Consider the following 21,678-nt stretch of genomic DNA (forward strand, 5'->3'; position numbering starts at 1 on the left):
GATTTGTGGGAAAACATCCCAATTTTGTTCTATGCCCTCCAATCTCAATCTCCCACTCATTTTCCTCATTGGTCAAACCCAGTCAAGTCAAAGAGAAAGGCAGCCTTCAGGATACAGTCTGTAGAAGTCAGCCTCACATGATCTAAGAAAGGTGAAGAACAGAGAATGAGTCTGGAGAGATAAATATGTAAGTAAGGGGTGCTGAGAATGAACTTAATTTTAAATAGATACTATCTGTCCTGCCAGACATGGACTTTATAATTTTGTAAGTAGACTTATTCTCCAGAGCACAGAAGAGTAAATAAGAGCAATCAATTTTGAAATTTTTAACTAGATTCATCAAGACAATTTCATTGACCCTATAATAATACCTGCGATGTCCTAAATGATAAGTTGGTTCTGCCACAGGAAAACTAAGGATAAAATTTATCCAGAGATTGTACTAAAATGATGGAAGGAGTATATAATAAAGGAAACTATGTGTGAAAAGTTCCCAGAGTTTAAGAAAAATAAAAAATTTTAAAGTGAAAAGACTCAAAGGTGGCCAGAGGGGAGAGAGAACAGTAAAGCCAATGTGGCAAGGGCTTCACATTTGAGAAGTTTAAATGAAAAGTATATGAGACTAGCCTGTATTATTCTTGCAGTTGTTTTGTGAAGTCTGAAATAATGCCAAATGTAAAAAGGAATAAATATATGTAAATTACTTAGAACAGTAGCTGCTATATGTGAAATAGTAAGTATAGATGTTGATGCTGTCGGTATAACCTGATAACAAAATAAGATAAAGACACTACAAGGAAAGAAAATGACAGAAAAGTTATTCCTCATAAACACACACAGGAAAATTCTTAACAAAATTTTAGCAAGACTAATCCAGCAACACATTAAAAGGATAATATATCATGACTGAGTGGGATTTACACCAGGAACAAAAGATGGTTTAACCTTAGAAAATCAATCAATATAAATCATCAGGTTAATGACTAAAAAACCTCAAAAAACAAAAACAACCATGTGATCATTTCAGTAGAGGCAGAAAAACTATTTGACAAAATCTCAACATGCATTCCTGTCTAAAAAAATAAAACTCTCAGGAAACTAAAAATAGAAGGGAACTTCCTCAACATAATTAAGAGTACTTGAAAAAAGCCTACAACTTACATCATCCTTAATATTAAGGATGTCATCCTTGTCAATTACTGAAGGTTTTCCCTCTAATATAGACATAAGGCAAGGATATATACTCTCACCACTTTAATTCAACATTGAACTAGAAGTTCTAGCCCAAGCAATAAGCAAAAGAAATCAAATGCATCTGGACTGGAAAGCAAGAAGTAAAGGAAGAGGTCTCACAGATGACATGATTCTGTGGAAGCTACAAAAAACGATCTGCTAGGATTAATTAGCAAGTGTAGCAGGGTTTCATAATATAAGATTAATGTATAAAATTTTATATTAGCAACAAAAAATCAGAAATTAATATTAAAATAGGAACAGAAATGAGATCAGTAGGTTTGAGGGGCTAGAGGTTGGAAGAGAGATTGACTGAAAAAGGACAAAAGGGAACTCTCTTGGGAAAAATTAAAAAGTCTATTTTTACTCTGTGTAAAATTATACTTTGGTAAGACTAACTTTAAAAACTTGGAGATAGGAAAGAGAAAAAAAAAGAATCTATGTGTCCATGTTGATAAGTAAATAAACAAAGAAATGGATGAATAAATAAAAAGGGAAAATTGTTTCTTGAAATAGAGTGGAAGGAATAATGGAGTTAGAACATCCATCATCTATCAACTTAATAACTGATTCAGAAAAAATAGTCAGTAGGTGCTAAGCTAGTAAGTTAATGATCAATGAGCAAAGTGATATTTACCTATTTTAAAATCACAAACTTTGACCAAAAAGTCTACAAATTACTTATTAATTTAAAAGGAAAATATTAATCTCTTGGTAGAGAAACCTAGCAGATATAATCTTAACTAAGTATCAATGTTAATGTTATCAACAATGAAACAACTAAAGTCATGTCTCTCCTGATATGGTACACCAAGATAAACTTGAGAACTGGCTGCAACTTTGAAGGTGTTCTCCACACACATACCTCAATTGGCAACATCTGAGGAAGCCTTAGATAATTCAGCCCAAATCACTGGCTGACCACTAAACCATGCAGACAGAGAGGTCCCCCAAAAAGAAATACTTAAACAAAATGACCAGATACATTGTCAGCTTCAGAAGAAGATATCCTGTGGTTTAAGTCCAGGCAAGTTACTAAAACAAAGAAACAAACAATAGAAAACCACAAAACACTGAGCCTTAGAAACATAAAACAGAATGCACAGGTGCTACAATTTTATCTAAAATTCACACAATCATTACAAGACATGCTAAGAAACAGAAGAGTGTGACCCATATTCAGGGAAAACAAAGCAGTCAGTAAAAATTGACTCTTGAAAACCCAGATGAAGTACCCAAATGGAAATTTTAAATTTGAAAAGTATAGTAAATGAAATAAAAAATTCACTAGGGAGACTCAACAGCAGATTTGAAATAGCAAAAGTCAGTGAATTAGAAGATAGATCAATAGTAATTGTCTAATCCAAAGAACAAAAATAAAAGAGATTAAAAAAAAAGAAATAGTCTCAAAGATCTGTAGAACAATTTCAAGAATATATCTATTGGGAGTCATGAAAGGAGGGGTGATATGGAAGTAGAAAATTATTTTAAAATATAACGGCTATAAACATCCCATTTTAGTGGAAAACATTTATTTCCAGACCCAATGAACACCTAGAAGCTCAGTGAACACCAGGCTGATACACAAACAAAAGAAAACACAACTAGACACATTATATTCAAATTCTTGAAATCCAAAGAAAAGAGAAAATCTTGAATGCAGGAGGAGAAACACAACTCGTATAAAAGGGGACTAGAATGTGATTAATAGTTAACTTCTCCTAAGAAACAATAGAGGCCACAAGAAGAAATGATATAATCAAAGTGCTGAAAGAAAGGAAAAAAAAAGGCAACCTAGAATTCTGTAGCCTAGTATAATTAGCCTTAAAAAAAAAAGCAGAATAAAGATATTTCCAGATAAACAAAAATTGATAGAATTCACTGCTAGGATACCTGACAAAACAAGGGAAGTCCTTCAGGCTGAAGGAAATGACACCAGATAATAATTCAGATCCACAGGAAAAAATGGAGGTCACCAGAAATATGTGAGTAAATAAGAACTATATGCATGTATGTATAATTTTTTTCTTTTCCTTCCTTAATTTCCTTAAAATTAGAAGATTGTTTAAAGTCATAATTCTAACACTATTATTAGATTTACAATATATACGAAGGTTTTATACATATGTCAATAATACAGAAGAATAAGGAGAAATGACATAGGGCTTTACTAGTATGCTATACTTTAATGAAATTATGTCAGTGCTAACTTGAATTGTGAAAGTTAAAAATGAATATTTTAAACCCTAGAGCAACTAAAAACAACACAAAATCTCAAAGAATACAGCTAAAATGATCAATGAGGGAATTAAAATGGTATCAGGAAAGGTTTTGTTTAACACAAAAGACAGTAATGGAGCAATAGAAGAACAAAAAAAATGAGATATGAAGAAAACAAGCAAAATAGTGGATATAAATCCAACTATACCAATAATTACGTTAAATATGAGTGAGCTGAACACTCCACTCAAAGGCAGAGGTAAAGGGATTAAAAAAAAACCCCAAAACACCAAGATCTTACTCTGTTTACAAAAGAAATATGTAAAATTCAAAGATACAAATAGGTGAGGGTAAAATGATGGGAAAAAAATGCATGTATACAGTAATGATAACAGAGTTAGAGTGGCTACATTAATATGAGGTGAAATAGACCTCAAGACAAAGAATATTACTAGAGAACATTTTGTTGGTAACATTTCATAATGATAAAAGGGTCAATACATCAGAAAGATATAATTACAAATGTATATGCTCGTAACAAGAGAACCCCAAAGATAAATGAAGCAAAAACTGACAGAATTTAAGGAGAAATAGAAAATACAATAGCCAGAGTTGGGGACTTAGCAACTCCTGTCTCCATAATTGATAGAAATGGAGAGAAAATTAGTAAGGACATAGAAGCCTTGAACATTGTAAAAAGGATCCAACTGACATTTTATTTTATATCTTTAAGTTTTATTTATTTATTTAAATTATTTTTTATTGGAGTATAGTTGCTTCACAATGTCATGTTAGCTTCTACTACACAGCAAAATGAATCAGCCATACATATACATATATCCCCTCCCTTTTGGATTTCCCTCCCATTTAGGATACCACAGTGCATTAAGTGAAGTTCCCTGTGCTATACAGTATGTTCCCCTCAGTTGTCTATTTTATACATAGTATCAATGATTGACATTTAAGGAGTATTTGCCACATAGCAATGGCAAAATACACATTATTTATAGGCACAGATGGAACAATCTTCAGGATAAACTCTATGCTAGTCCATAAAGCAAGTCTCAAAAATTTTAAAAAGATTGAAATAATAAAAAATACGTTTCATTATTACAGAATTAAATCAGAAATCAATAATAGAAAGATATTTGGGAAATCCCCAAATTTTTGAAAAATAATGACGGACTTCTAAATAACTGATGGTCAAAGAAGAACTCATAAGAGAAATTGCAAAATACTTAAAACTTAATGAAAATAAAGGCACAACATATCCAAATTTATAGGCTGTAGCTAAAGCAAAGCTTAGGAGGAAATATTGATCATAAAATGCTTACATAATTAAAGAAGAAATGTCTAAATCAATAATCTTATCTTCTACTTTGACAAGCAAGAGGGAAGAAATCAAACAAAGTAGAAAGAAGAAAATAAAGATCAGAGCAGAAATGAATGGACTAGCAACTGAAAAATAATAAAGAATAGCAATGGAATCAAAAGCTTGTTCTTTGTAAAGATTAATAAAATTGATAAGCATAACTATAGATCCTATAGGAACTAAAAGAATTGTAAGGAAACATGAACGACTTTGAGCCTATAAATTTAACACTTAGATGAAATGGATAAATTCCTAGAAAGACACCAAGTACCAAAAACTGACTTGAGAAATAATAGAAAATCTGGATAGACCTATGCAAAATAAGGTTATAATTAAATTAATAATTTAAAATGATGGAAGAGGGAGAATGCAGGGACGGAGAGTTTACTTTATGAAATTCTATAGTATTTGAACCTTTTACAATGAGAATGGAGTTCTGAATTATCTGTGTGATAATAGAAATGTCTGTTTCAGGACTTCCTTGGCAGTCCAGTGGTTGAGACTTCATTTTCCAATGCAGGGGTACAGGTTCAATCCCTGGTCAGGGAGCTAAGATCCCACATGCCTCAGGGCCAAAAAACCAAAACATAAAAACAGAAGCAATATTGTAACAAATTCAATAAAGACTTTAAAAATGGTCCACATCAAAATTTTTAAAAATTAAAAAAAAAAAAGTCTGTTTCTGCCGGTTGTAGTTATTTAGAGTTCAGCTTAACAATTAAACTCATAGGACACATTAGAATTCACCCAGCACCAGTTGTTATTTAGTTTTAAGAAGGCAAACAGGAAATAGCACACACAACAACAAAGCTGTGGTCTTGGACCTCACAGGCATAGCTTGCAATGTGCCTGCTATGCTGTTTATAGAACACACATGGTCATAGAAATGAAAACATGCAGCTCTCATAGCTCAGGGAATCATCAGCTCTGGGGACCCTGAAGCTTTTGGTCCTTGTCACGTTGTTCTCTCAGGTGTATGTGATTAGCCCCAAGTCTCTGCAGCTGCATCTCATAAATACCAGTTAATCATCACTCAGTCTCAGTGATGAGGTATGTTTTGGTCCTTTAGTCCTTGGCCAGATCCTCTCTTAGTATAGAACTGCTCTAGTTCTTGTCCTAAAAATTCTTTCAGTTAATATTACAAGGAAGAATGAACATGGATCAAATCCTCAGACTTTCCTAAGACTAAAACAAAGGTCAAAGAAACAGCTGTTAACCCCCTTTAAGAGTCTGGACAGACATCACTCAAAGATTAATAACAGATATGTGTTAATATTACAGGTAATTTTTTCTTTCTTAGTTAAACTTTCACCTGTTTCTGTAATTTTACAATGAGTATTAATTAATTAATTCAGAAAAATAAAGGTGTTTTCCAAAATTTATAAACAAAATCAAGTGTTTGCTCAATTGGGAAAATGAATAGTTGGTACAGATGGCAAAAATTCTCACACTTGCCAATGTTGGAGCCACAAAGAATTTCAGTGCCATGTGGCAGCCTTAAAAATTACATTTTAACTTTAATAACTCTAATTAAAAAAAAAATACTTCGAGCTTCCAAACAAACTTCAAGACTAAAATAGAGAAAGGAACATGTTTTGAGTATATCCGATTTCTATTTTTGTAGCAGGTTGGGTTCTCGGGAAGGACTCCGAGATAGACATTAGCTTGTAGGTTTACTAGGAGTGCAATTGGGATCAGGTGAACCTGTGGAAGACAAGCATGTAAATAAAGCAGAACTGGCCAGAGGGAAGAGTCAAGCTGCAATGCAGTCTCAACAGAAGCTTCAGCAAAGCCCCAGCTCTGAAAATAGGATGACCTTTCAGAGCTGTTGTGAGTGTGGCAGGGCGGGGAGAGGTAAATGAAGGGAAAGAGGAGCGGTGGGGCCCTTGCAGGCCCATGTAGATAAAAACCGCCTTGGGGCTTCCCTGGTGGCGCAGTGGTTGAGAGTCCACCTGCCGATGCAGGGGACACGGGTTCGTGCCCCGGTCTGGGAAGATCCCACATGCCACGGAGCGGCTGGGCCCGTGAGCCATGGCCGCTGAGCCTGCGCGTCCGGAGCCTGTGCTCCGCAACGGGAGAGGCCACAACAGTGAGAGGCCCGCGTACTGCAAAAAAAAAGACCGGCTTGAAGGGGGTCCTTGGTAAGTTGACTCTTCACTTGGAGGGATGCCTAAAGGGAGCTGATAGCTTGAGGCCTGTTTTCCTTCCGACAATCCTACCAGCAGCTGGGTTATCAGTCCTTTATTGCTGAAGGGGAATCTGGGCAGTACCTTACGATGTTCACCACAATTAGCAAAGGACAATTGAATTATGCTAAATTTGTCTGGTAATACAGTCTGTGTAGCAGACACTATTAGTTGCTTAGGCAAGATCCAGCTTCTCCTTGTGTCTAATTTGTTTGAAGCATGACGTGCCCAAGCCAGGTGAAATAACGTGAATGTCTAAACCAATTATGAGAATCCTGTTCTGGGCTTCCCAGAGCCTCCACCTACCCTCCCACCCTCTGCAACAGTTACATGTGGTCAAGGAACCTGATGGTAATAAGATAATGAGACTCAAGGAAATATCTGCTATAGGCATTCTGAAAAATGTTTTGTTTTCTTTGTTAAAGAGGAACAGATGAAGCTGATATCCTCTTACCTCTTCCTAATTCCCTCTTTTCTTGTACACAGCTGTGGTACTTGCAGCTGCAGAAGTTAATTTGCAACTGAGAGGAAAAGAAAGGTGGAGAGAATTTTTAAGAGTTTGTTTTGACTTGTGAGCCTCTGAATAGAGCCACAAACCTACCTCTTGGTTTCTTGCTCCTTAAGGAAAATAACCCCTAATTATTTAAGAAGCTAAAATTGGATATTCTGCCACTGACAGAAAGCATATTGCAAACTGACCCTAGTTATAAGATAGGATGATGATTCTATTGAAAATATATAGTCGATAGATGTAATGTGTGTATGTGTGTGTGTTTATCAAATTGTGATATGTTTTCAATAAGATATGTTTTCCATAAGTTTGAAAACAAATACTGTATCATCGTTCTGGGATTTCACACTGCATATTAGCATGAATGATATTATTTACATTAAGATGTTCTACCAAAGATAAACCTACTTCAGCAAAGTTATGCTTCTTAAACATATTTGACCAAAAAGTACCTTTTGAAACTTCACCTACTAATATGGAATGGTTTGGGAAACATTATTTAGTATGTGTTCTGATCTATGGTTCATTAACTTGTTCCCTATTTCTATGATTATTTTCTGAAGCAGTATTCCTAGGAGCATCCAGCTGAAGTTGAATTAAGTAAAAGCAATAAAATGTGGTCACATTTTTTCTTATGCTTATGACTTGATTACTCAAGCAAGCAAACTAGCTCTGAAAACTTGACATGCTGAACCGTGTTTTAGGATGTGGTTAAAGTCCCAAAGAGAAACATGTGTAGCAGCACATTTACAGGTCACAACTAATCTGCAAACTTTGTTTGCTGGTCACAATTAGCATCCTGTGTCTCTACAATTGTTATTTTTATCTGCCTGCAATCAGCCCCCTTTCACTGCTGTGCAGGCTTGCTCATTGATGGTGCAGAAACAGAGACACGAAGTGGAGGCATGCAGCTTCCTACTTCTGGAGAAGGAGTTCACCCTCTATTTTGAGACAGGAAGTAATGATTGTGGCCACTTTAACAAAAGTCCTGAGTTGAGTTTGCTCATGTAACTTCACAACCCGGCATATATATATATGTATATATACATATTACACACATACATATGTGTATGTATATCTCATGATCTACAGAAGGGCTTTGGTACACTCCCTCCAAAGCCATTCTAGTGTGAATGACTGGATACTGGCCTTGCTTCTCTCTTTGACCTGCTTCAGAAATGGCCCATTTTCCCTTGTAGTTATTCAGGCATTCTTCTGAAGGATGACTCAGTGTCTCACAGACATGTCAAACTAAAACTTTCTGAAACTGAACTTTTGATTCCTTCTCCATCTTCCACGTTTTGATAACAGCACTGTCATCACCCGGAAATGTAATTCAACTCAGAAACCTAGAACTCATCCTTGCTGTCTTGACATGTCTCTCACTCTAACATCCAATCCATTTTCATGTCCTGATTTGACTATTAATTAATGCACACCATCTCTTTGCTGCCCCCTGGAGGCCAGTCACCTCCATCTCTTGCCCAGACTACTGCAAAGCACCTCCCTACTTCTACACTGATGGCTTTTATGAAGAATAATATTTTAAAAACTAAATTAGACCAAGTCACTCCCTTGCTTAGTAGGAGCTTTCCATGGCTTTGCATTGCACTACGAATAAAATTCCAACTTCTTACTATGCCCTCAGCCCCATGGTCTGGATCCTGCAGTTTTCCAATTTCAACACGTAACACTATTTTGCTCTATAGTCTAGAGCACGGCAAACTATAGCCCATGGGCCAAATCCACCCATAACCTGTTTTTGCAAATAACGTTTTACTGGAACACAGCTACTCTCACATCCACGGCTACTTTTGAGCTGTAAAGCAGAGTTGACTTTTAACAGAGAGCATATGGGCTGAAAAGCCTAAAATATTTACTGTCAGACCCTTTAGAGAAAAAGTGTGCCAGCTCTTCCTCTAGAGCGTCACTAGCTTCCTTTCCCCCCCTTGATCAAGATAAACTTTTCATTACCTCCAGTCTTTGTATTCATCCTCCCCTCTGCTTGGAGAGGGTAAAATGTTTCTTTACAAACCTTCTTCCATCTTCTCCTCAATGACTCACCTCAAACTTAAATATTCAGAACAGCCTTCCTTTATAACTCTGACTAAAGTAGGGCACCCATCTCCCCAGGTGCACTCTACACTATCATATCCTGTTTCCTGCATTACACATTAAAAAAGAAATTATTTTGCTTGTTTTGGTTTATGGTCTACTTTGCTCCCCAAGGCTCTAAGCTCCAGGAAGTCAGGTCCTGTGTCTGTCTTCCTCAGCATTGTTTCCCCACTACCTAGAAAGTGACTGCACAAGGTAAGTGCTCAGCAAATATCTGTTGATTTTTAAAAAGTAACTACTATAGCTAACTTTCCTAAATGGCATTCAGTCATTTAATTTCACATCTAATATGAATTTCCCACAAAGAATACAGTGCTTTTCGTCTCCCTTCAAATGCATGAGAGGATAACAACAGACCCTGTGACTGCAGCTCCTAGAGGTCATCTAGTTGCTCTTTGTATTTATTCATGCATTCATTCATTCAACAAACATAGATTGATACCATCTCTGGGACGTGTGGGGCAAGACACGATTCGATAGACTTGTCCGTTGAGCAGAAGTATGACTTTCGTTATCTTAATATGACTAAGAAATTTTGAAAATCAAAGGGACACCTTCTGAGATTTCCCCAATGCACTACCTTACTCATCCAGAGCCAGTGCCTCAGAGACTCAGCAAGAATTTTTCTGTTAACCCCAGGACAAGAACAGTCAGCACTGATCTTAAAAGCCCCAGTAGAAACTGCTCTGTAGAACTCAGCACGGTTAGATGAGGCTAAAGCATTCTGTAAGTGGGTGTAAAGTTACTGGTGTTTCTTCCAGTGGTTGTGAGTCTGGTGAGCTATGGAGAGGGGGGAGCAGGTTGGGATGGAGGACTCTTTTGGAGCTCAGTGATATTGGGCTTAGATCTGGCTCTGTATAGGAGGGCTTTGGACAATGCTGTCACTGGGTATTTGTGGAGTTATCCTAGCTGACAGCTAAGAGTAGGGTGGAGAAAAGTATAATTTTCCTACCTTGCACCTATGACAATTGTTCCATCTACTACTGCAAGTCATTTAATCGCTTCTCTTCGGCCATGGCCACATCTTGCAGGGTCTTACCTTATTTATCTTTGCAACTCTCAAAGTGTCCAACTCAGAGACTTTCACATAGAATTCTCTTAAATATTTGCTAAATTAAATAGCAAACACACTTTGAGAGAAGGGATTTTCCCTATGATTTCATCTGCAATGAATGCACCAAAAGCACTTGCAAGGTTTTTTTTTTTTTTAACTTCAGTAAGGTTGGTGTTCTATGCTACTAAACCCACAGTTGGCTAATATAATGAGTTTCTGAATCTTTCTGTTAACTGTACATACAGATAAATGTGCAATGGCAGTGTTAAAAGATACTAAGGCTTTCTGGTGTTACAAGATAAAGCTGCCTGGCAATTGTCATCTTGTTTGGAAATGGCCAATGATGCGTTTCAGAATGATTAGCAAGCTGTGATCTCATTAACCTTCCCTTGAAGTCAGTTTTACTATGAGCTGCAAGATGGATTGATTTCCTGTGGGAAACCACCACTCTGCTCCTAACCCTCCCCTTCCCACCACTAAGTCTTAACTGGCATCATTTTATCATTTTCAAGGAATCTCTGCAGAGTCACTAAATAATAATAATAATAAAGCGATGATTTTTAAGCATCTACATTTCTAGACAAAAAGGGGAGAAGAAAGAGCATATAAGTGTTATATATACAGTTGCTATTTGTTTAGTCTTATTGAAGTGCTTTGCATACATTGGTACAAACCCTTTCAATTTTAGCCTGTTCTCATTATGGAGAGAATTAAGTTTTTCAAAAAGGCTCTTTTGCCTATTTTCATTTTCACACTTGAGAGCCTTCCCTTGCTAAATTATTCCAGTAAATATTCATACATATTTTTCCTATGTGCCACTATCCTTCTTATATCAGTGAGACTTTGTATTAGAAATATCAAAACAAATTGCTAGCAATCCATGTTTATACAAAAAGCTCAATATTGCCCTGTTGTTAATAAAAGCAAAACTGTTTGGGTGGAAGAGATCACAGCACAGGGATATCACTTTGCTCAGAAATCCAGGTCCTCATGTGATACCAAAAAGCTGCCAGATTAAAGTCCTTAAAACCATCCAGACAAAATAAAAGGCTAATCAATCATTTTGAGAATTGTGGCCAAGGATAAATATTGGAATTTCACAGCTCTTTCAGGAACTTCCATGTATTTGAACAACACTGAATTAATTATGACCGAAAGAAAAATGAAAAAATAATTTTAGTCAGGTAAGGAAATACATTTAATGTTTTATAATAAAAGAATAGTACTATTAGCTCAATGTAAAACGAACTATCCTGTGGTTGAGAAGAAATCAACACTGTTTCCCCTACAGGTGAAACACACAAACTCATTGTCCAGCAAAACCCGATGAGGCAAAGATCCAATTTATTTACTGAGTCTCCTGGTATTTTAAAAATCTGGATTTGTAGGAAAGGGTAAATATAGAAGTTGTTTTTAAAGGACTACAAGCTATATTATGCAACTTCTTAAGGCAGAGACTATTTCTTATGCATTTTTGTGATTCTCCATGATGCCTAAACCAGTTACACAAATGTAGGAGGTGCTCAGTGTTTATTTACCAACAGAATGGAATTAGTGCTAAATCAAACTGGTAAACCTAGACAGTCCTCAACTATAGAATGACTTAACCATACTGTACTTAGATATTGTGAAAAACTTCATTTTGTCATGTATTTAAACATTTTTTCTCTCTTCTGAAATTCAAATGCATATAAATGGATAAATTAGTAGCAGTTCTTAAGGAACAATAAGCAGATTTTATAGAAGACTAGCTTTTATTTTTATAAATTTATTTATTTATTTATTTTTGGCTGCGTTGCATCTTCATTGCTGTGTGTGGGCTTTCTCTAGTTGTGGCGAGCTGGGGCTACTCTTTATTATGATGCACGGGCTTCTCATTGCTGTGGCTTCTCTTTGTCATGGAGCACAGGCTCTAGGTGCGTGGGCTTCAGTAGTTGTGACACGTGGGCTCTGGAGCGCAGGCTCAGTAGTTGTGGCACACGGACTTAGTTGCTCCACAGCATGTGGGATCTTCCTGGACCAGGGCTCGAACCTGTGTCCCCTGCATTGGCAGGTGGATTCTTAACCACTGCACCACCAGGGAAGTCCCGAAGACTAGTTTTTGAATTATTTATTCTATTAGCCTAACGCATGGTTCCCGTTTATCATTTAGAGTAAGCTAAAGAGATGCTGTGATCTTTAAGATGCACTTTTCAGAGCAGCTTCTTTTTTTAATTCAAAGATATTTTATATTTAACTGTTTTGCTTTGTTTTTCATTCAAATAATTTATTATCCACCTTTTAAATAAATTTTTAATTTTAGAACACTTTTAGATTTACAGATTTATAATAAAGATAGCACAGAGAGTTCCCATATGCCCCACACTCAGTTTCCCCTGTTAACAGCACACATTACACTGGGTACATTTATCACAATTAATGATGGTGTATCTTTCTCTATCCTTTGACTTTTAACCTATCAGTGTCTTTCTATTTAAAATGATTTCTTGTAAACCACAAATAATTGGGTATTTTTAATCTACCCCGACAGTCTCTGTCTTTTAATTAATGAATTTAAACCATTCAAATTTAGAACGATTATTGATATATTTGGATTAATAACCAGTTTTGGAACTGTTTTCTATTAATTGCCAGAGGCTTCTATTTCTGTCTTCTCTGCTTTGATCTTTTATAAGATTCTAGTTTCTCTCCTCTCCTGGCATGTCAATTATACTTTATAAAAACATATTTACTGTTTGTCCTAGAGTTTGCAATATTTATTTTTAACTAAGTCTACCTTCAATAGGACTATTCCACTTCATGTGTAGTGCAGGAAATTTCTAACAGAATACTCCTCTTCATCCCTTGTGACATTGCTGTCATTCATTCATTTATCTATAATGTTATAATCACCCAATACATCATTACTATTATTGCTCTCAATAGTTATTTTTTTAGATTAATTATATAATATATAATTTAGATTAATTAAATTTTAGATCAATTTTAGATTTTAAATTTTAGATCAATTAAATTTTATTTTATTTTACTTACATTTAGTCCTTCTCTAAAATATGTTCTTTCTTTATGTGGATCCAAGTTTCTGACCTATATCATTTTCCTTTCAACTGAAAAAAGTCTTAACATTCCTTGCACAGTAGGTCTGCTGGTGATGAGTTCACCCCATTTTAATTTGTCTGAGAAAGGCTTCATTCCTCCTTCACTTTTGAAGGATAATTTCACTACATATAGAATGCCAGGTTGATGATTTTTTTGCTTTCTACACTTTAAATATTTCATTACACTTTCTTCTGGCTTGCCTCTTTTCTGACAACAAGTCTGCTGTAATTCTCAGCCTTGTTCTTCTATAGATAGGGTTTTTTTGTTTGTTTTTTTCCTCCTGGATTCTTTCAAGATTTTCCCGTTGTCTATGGTTCTATGCAGTTTGACAGTGATCTATCCAGGTGTACTTTTTTGATATATATTATGCTTTGTATTCTCTGGGTTTCCTGGATTTGTGGCCTGGTATTGTCATACTTTTTGAAAGTTCTCAGTGACATTATTTCAAATATTTCTATTATCCTTTTCTCTCTTTCTTCTCCTTCAGGTATTTCAATTACATATATGTTACACTGTAAAAAAATTATCTTAGAGTTCTTTTTTTGTTTGTTTGTTTGTTTTACATCTTTATTGGAGTATAATTGCTTTACAATGGTGTGTTAGTTTCTGCTTTATAACAAAGTGAATCAGTTATACATATACATATGTTCCCATATCTCTTCCCTCTTGCATCTCCCTCCCTCCCACCCTCCCTATCCCACCCCTTCATGCTGTCACAAAGCACTGAGCTGATCTCTCTGTGCTATGCGGCTGCTTCCCACTAGCTATCTACCTTACGTTTGGTAGTGTATATATGTCCATGCCTCTCTCTCGCTTTTTCACAGCTTACCCTTCCCCCTCCCCATATGCTCAAGTCCATTCTCTAGTAGGTCTGTGTCTTTTTTCCTGTCTTACCCCTAGGTTCTTCATGACATTTTTTTTCTTAAATTCCATGTATATGTGTTAGTATACAGTATTTGTCTTTCTCTTTCTGACTTACTTCGCTCTGTATGACAGACTCTAGGTCTATCCACCTCTTTACAAATAGCTCAATTTCATTTCTTTTTAAGGCTGAGTAATATTCCATTGTATGTATGTGCCACATCTTCTTTATCCATTCATCCAATGATGGGCACTTAGGTTGTTTCCATCTCCGGGCTATTAGAGCTGCAATGAACATTTTGGTACATGACTCTTTGAATTTTGGGTTTCTCAGGGTATATGCCCAGTAGTGGGATTGCTGGGTCATATAGAAGTTCTATTTGTAGTTTTTTAAGGAACCTCCATACTGTTCTCCATAGTGGCTGTACGAATTCACATGTCCACCAGCAGTGCAAGAGTGTTCCCTTTTCTCCACACCCTCTCCAGCATTTATTATTTGTAGATTTTTTGATGATGGCCATTCTGACTGGTGTGAGGTGATACCTCATTGTAGTTTTGATTTGCATTTCTCTAATGATTAATGATGTTGAGCATTCTTTCATGTGTTTGTTGGCAATCTGTATATCTTCTTTGGAGAAATGTCTGTTTAGGTCTTCTGCCCATTTTTGGATTGGGTTGTTTGTTTTTTTAATATTGAGCTCTGTGAGCTGCTTGTAAATTTTGGAGATTAATCCTTTGTCAGTTGCTTCATTTGCAAATATTTTCTACCATTCTGAGGGTTGTCTTTTGGTCTTGTTTATGGTTTCCTTTGCTGTGCAAAAGCTTTGAAGTTTCATTAGGTCCCATTTGTTTATTTTTGTTTTTATGTCCATTTCTCTAGGAGGTGGGTCAAAAAGGATCTTGCTGTGATTTATGTCATAGAGTGTTCTGCCTATGTTTTCCTCTAAGAGTTTGATAGTTTCTGACCTTACATTTAAGTCTTTAATCCATTTTGAGCTTATTTTTGTGTATGGTGTTAGGGAGTGATCTAATCTCATACTTTTACATGTACCTGTCCAGTTTTCCCAGCACCACTTATTGAAGAGGCTGTCATTTCTTCACTGTACATTCCTGCCTCCTTTATCAATGATAAGGTGACCATATATGCATGGGTTTATCTCTGGGCTTTCTATCCTGTTCCATTGATCTATTTTTCTGTTTTTGTGCCAGTACCATACTGCCTTGATTACTGTAGCTTTGTAGTATAGTCTGAAGTCAGGGAGCCTGATTCCTCCAGCTCTGTTTTTCGTTCTCAATATTGCTTTGGCTATTCGGGGTCTTTTGTGTTTCCATACAAATTGTGAAATTTTTTTTCTAGTTCTGTGAAAAATGCTGGTGGTAGTTTGATAGGGATTGCATTGAATCTGTAGATTGCTTTGGGTAGTAGAATCAATTTCACAATGTTGATTCTTCCAATCCAAGAACATGGTATATCTCTCCATCTATTTGTGTCATCTTTAATTTCTTTCATCAGTGTCTTATAATTTTCTGCATACAGGTCTTTTGTCTCCTTAGGTAGGTTTATTCCTAGATATTTTATTCTTTTTGTTGCAGTGGTAAATGGGAGTGTTTTCTTGATTTCATTTTCAGATTTTTCATCATTAGTATATAGGAATGCCAGAGATTTCCGTGCATTAATTTTCTATCCTGCTACTTTACCAAATTCATGGATTAGCTCTAGTAGTTTTCTGGTAGCATCTTTAGGATTCTCTATGTATAGTATCATGTCATCTGCAAACAGTGACAGCTTTACTTCTTCTTTTCCGATTTGGATTCCTTTTATTTTCTTTTCTTCTCCATTTGCTGTGGCTAAAACTTCCAAAACTATGTTGAATAAGAGTGTTGGGAGTGGGCAGCCTTGTCTTGTTCCTGATCTTAGTGGAAATGGTTTCAGTTTTTCACCATTGAGGACGATGTTGGCTGTCGGTTTGTCATATATGGCATTTATTATGTTGAGGAAAGTTCCCTCTATGCCTACTTTCTGCAGGGTTTTTATCATAAATGGGTTTTGAATTTTGTCGAAAGCTTTCTCTGCATCTATTGAGATGATCATATGGTTTTTCTCCTTCAATTTGTTAATATGGTGTATCACGTTGATTGATTTGTGTCTATTGAAGAATCCTTGCATTCCTGGAATAAACCCCACTTGATCATGGTGTATGATCCTTTTAGTGTGCTGTTGGATTCTGTTTGCTAGTATTTTGTTGAGGATTTTTGCATCTATGTTCATCAGTGATATTGGCCTGTAGTTTTCTTTCTTCGTGACATCCCTGTCTGGTTTTGGTATCAGGGTGATGGTGGCCTCGTAGAATGAGTTTGGGAGTGTTCCTCCCTCTGCTGTATTTTGGAAGCGTTTGAGAAGGATAGGTGTTAGCTCTTCTCTAAATGTTTGATAGTATTTGCCTGTGAAGCCATCTGGTCCTGGGCTTTTGTTGGAAGATTTTAAATCACAGTTTCAACTTCAGTGCTTGTGAATGGTCTGTTCATATTTTCTATTTCTTCCTGATTCAGTCTTGGCAGGTTGTGCATTTCTAAGAATTTGTCCATTTCTTCCAGGTTGTCCATTTTATTGGCATAGAGTTGCTTGTAGTAATCTCTCATGATCTTTTGTATTTTGTATTTCTGCAGTGTCAGACCCTTCCTATGTCCATTAAAGGAATCTCCAATTTCCCTCTCTCTCTCTCTCCCTCCCTCTCCCTCTCTCTCCCTCTCTCCCCCTCTCTCCCTCTGTCTCTCCCCCTCCTTCACCCCGGGTCAGAGATGCATTGCAAGTCACAGCCCCCGTCCCCCAACCCCGTTCCTTGCTGCCTCCCTATTTCCTTTCCTGGGGCCTTTCCCCTACTAAAATCCTGGTGAGTTTAATCCCATGTTGGCATCTGCAGCTCAGAGGACTCAAAATACCACAAAGTGTTTTACTGTTTTTCAAATATGTAAGGATAACGATAGAATAAACACAGACTCTTAAAGGTATCACTAAATTCCTAAGCAGTTTTTGTTATTATGTATTACTGTTTACATCTCACATGTCTGCGCTTCTTTCAACCCTCCTGCTGTCACCCTCCTCCAGACTTCAGCGTCTTTCCCCAAGGTTACTTATCCTCCTAAGGGTCTCCCTGAAAGTGCCCTTGTTCCCCTCTAAGCCGTTCTCCACGTGGTACCCAGGGAATGCTTCCTAAATGCGGATATTTAACAAACAGAATCTTGCCTAATTCTTTTAGTGAATGAGCAGGACCTGACAGGCTAAAATCATCATGCAATTCTATTCTTTCTCCCATGGACTTTCAGACCTGCATTTCTGTGCCTACTTTCTCCATGTCAGGATGAAATCTCAAGCAGATCCTGTACCTTTTGTGAGTACTCTAGAAAGAATCAAATAGCCCCTTTGCTCTGGCATGTAAAATCCAGTTCCATCAAATAGTTTTCTAACCAGTTGAGTTACATCTGAGTGAGTTTTCCCTCCTACCCCAGTTTGGCCTGTACCAGTTTGGAAACCTCTCTGTGGCAGGGGCTGCTTCTTTGCATTTAGCTTTCCACCCCAGGCTAAGTTCTGCTCATCTTCAAGTCACATAAATGTCATTTCCACAGGGGAGATTTCTCTCTTCTTTTTCATCCTAACCCTTAACAAGTTGTGAATATACAGCTATTTCTGTGAATCACCGTTTAATAGTTAATGTGGTTTTGAGGGGGTTTTTTTGTTTTTTTGCGGTACGCGGGCCTCTCACTGTTGTGGCCTCTCCTGTTGCGGAGCACAGGCTCCGGACGCGCAGGCTCAGCGGCCACGGCTCACAGGCCCAGGCACTCCGCAGCATGTGAGATCTTCCTGGACTGGGGCACGAACCTGTGTCCCCTGCATCGGCAGGTCGACCCTCAACTACTGCACCATCAGGGAAGCCCCAATAGTTAATGTTTTTATCCCTCACTAGACTATAATATCTATGAAGGCAGAGACTGTGTTTATTTTTTTGGCAGCCCAAATCCTGCATCCTTAATAGTCTCTCAATAAAATATTTGTTTTGATAAATGAATATGAAAAAATTTTCTTACTGGATACTGGAGAGTATGACAACTATCATGGAAGTGTAAGGGATGTTTAAAAGGGGTCCTTTAAAAAAAATTGTTTCAAAACCCTGTTCTGGTTCCCTACAATGGTGACACTAAGGTCAGCATGGGTTTTTATACATTATTTCTCCACCAAGAGCAGGCTCAAGCGTGTGATTTGGAGGAAGGATTTGGGGAGCAAAACTATAACATGAAACAGAAGCGGCATCAGAAATGTCAGATAGAATTCTGTTTCTCAAGTACTAGTCTTTTGTTTAAATAATGAACCGTTCCTCAGGAGAAAACTCAGAGGAAAGGATAATATGTGTCCCATGTACTCCACCCAATGCTTTGTGAAGAAAACGGAAAACAAGAACCAAGAAATGCAAACCTGAAGCGAGCATTTTCCTTTGGGATAAGTTAAAAGTGATTGGAAAGAAAGCTCTGGATGGGATTGTCTTCCCTTATTTGGACTCCAGACCCACAGGGTGCTTCAAGAGGAGATGGAAATCTGGATTTGAATGTGAAATACCCTGGGGTTAAATGTGAACTAGTTTATTTTTTTTCAAAATATTGTGCATGGACTTCCCTGGTGGCGCAGTGGTTGAGAGTCCGCCTGCCGATGCAGGGGACATGGGTTCGTGCCCTGGTCCGGCAGGATCCCACATGCCGCGGAGCGGCTGGGCCCGTGAGCCATGACCGCTGAGCCTGTGTGTCCGGAGCCTGTGCTCCGCAATGGGAGAGGCCACAACAGTGAGAGGCCTGCGTACCGCAAAAAAAAAAAATTTTATAGTCTACTTGTTTATATCTAAAAAAATATTGCAGGGGTTTTGATTTTCCTCATGAATATAGATGCAAAAAAAAAAAAGTTAGTGAGTAGCTTGATTATGGACACAGTTACACCTCTGAGGTAGAAGCGAATTTCAAAGGGGATTATGGGAGACAGAGATTATGGGCAATATCCCTTCTTCTCTCCTACTCATAGCTCAATCCCTCTGCCCCAGCAAAGAGGACCTCATGTTTCAGTGTCACGAACTCAGGCAAACTGTCTTTCTGCCCTGTAGGTGAGTAACTGTGGGGAAGAATGGCAGGTATGATGCTCCATGCCCTCCCCTGTCTACCTCCCAGCACCTACACCTCCCCCCATCTCACATTTGTATTATCCTGGGGCTGAGTCATAATTCTTGGTTCCCAGAGATCCCTTCCCATTCTCATTTCCTTTAAGGATTCTACTGAGCGATTCTGGGCTTCTTCCTCTTCCCTTCCCACCTTCCTTTCATGGCTGCATATACCAGCCCTTCCTCTGTTCAGTAGTCCTGTTACGGTCATGCCACTATCACTCCCCCTGTCCTTCATCTCCCTTTCCCTGTTCTCCTGTGTTGGTTGTTAAGGGACAGCACAGAGTTAAATTTATCATGCCCCTAAGAAAATGGAAATGCCCAGGTCCCTCACTTTCACTGGTCTCTTCCATGGCCCTATGTCTAAATTTGTTTTAGTAGTTTTTATATTTTTTTTCCTAAAGAAGACCTTCAAAATTGAATTCATTTTAGACCCCATAAAACCTAGATCTACCTCTGGGGTGCATATGGATGAAAGGTGATTATGAGTGGACCTCCTCCATCTCAAAATCAAAGGGATCTGATGTCTATGTCTCATGTGCTCATGCAGGGTCGGTTGTCACTGGCTGTGCTTGTGACTACGGCTGTGGCTCCTGGGATGTCGGCGGGGCGGGGGGGGGGGGGAAACCACATGCCACTATCAGTGCAACCCAGTAGATTGGACCACTGCCTGCTGCTGCCACCTGACCTGAGAGGGAGGAGAATGAAAACCTAATTGTTACTGTAATGAAACCATGATCCCAAATAGGAAACCTGACTCAAACTGTCCCTTTCATTTGTTCACAACTCTGCTTCTTGGGTAACAAAAACAATTTTTGCATTTTTCTGTGTTTATATTTTTGATATTATCATCCATGGCCTGGGACTCCTCTAGCCAGAAAATGTTTCCCACATCCCAGTTATGCCATCTCAGGAAAGATTAGGAAAAATATGTGCAGAATGGGACAAACTGAGATAGACACTCCAGCCCCTAGGTCCCTCAGTATTTAACAAAAGGATAATGACTCTATGCCAAACACTTTGCTTGGACTGGAGGTACAGAGAGACGAAGTAACACACATGTCCTTATGAAGCCCACCAACTAGAATGGTGGCCAGACAGACTTTCCAACAAGTAGGCAGGCAAGAGCAGGTTTGAAAGAATCAACATCTTTCATATATACAATGGAATATTACTCAGCCATAAAAAGGAATGAAATAATGCCATTTGCAACAACATGTATGGACCTAGAGATTATCATACTAAGTGAAGTAAGGCAGACAGAGAAAGACAAATATCTTATGAGATCGCTTATATGTGGAATCTAAAAAAATGATACAAGTGAACATATTTCCGAAACAGAAACAGACACACAGACATAGAAAACAAACTTATGCTTACCAAACAGAAAGCAGGGGCTGGGGGAGGATAAATTAGGAGTTTGGGATTAACGTATACACACTATTATATATAAAATAGATAATCAACAAGGACTCACTGTATAGCACAGGGAACTCTACTCAATAATCTGTAATTATGTGTATGGGAAAAGAATCTGAAAAAGACTATATATATATATATATATATATATATATATATATATACATAATTAGAATAAATATAGAATAAAAGAATAAAGTTCTAGATTTTTGGCTTGCATGTGTACTCTTTCCTAGACTTATGTGCCAGAGATCTTTTTGATCAAGGTCCCAATTTGCCCTTGTTTTCTCCCCTGGAACAAAAGAGAAACCCAGCCCTTCCCTGTCATTGAGCCTTACCTTGGTTCATCGCCCTGGGGTATAAACATTTGCAGAATGCCAAGGGGAGGATTCAAAATATTGGCACCAATGTTG

At 37.5% G+C, this 21,678-nt stretch overlaps 1 protein-coding gene across 1 annotated transcript; it reads left to right on the forward strand.

The window, feature by feature from the left end:
• Positions 1-20,317: 20,317 nt before the first annotated feature.
• On the forward strand, positions 20,318-20,538 carry RETNLB (resistin like beta). Its single transcript, XM_065875874.1, is given in 2 exon segments — positions 20,318-20,449; positions 20,452-20,538. Coding segments are annotated over 2 exon segments (219 nt in total).
• Positions 20,539-21,678: the final 1,140 nt, after the last annotated feature.

The sequence above is a fragment of the Phocoena phocoena genome, chromosome 4, assembly GCF_963924675.1.
Source record: "Phocoena phocoena chromosome 4, mPhoPho1.1, whole genome shotgun sequence".
Classification (NCBI taxonomy): domain Eukaryota; kingdom Metazoa; phylum Chordata; class Mammalia; order Artiodactyla; family Phocoenidae; genus Phocoena; species Phocoena phocoena.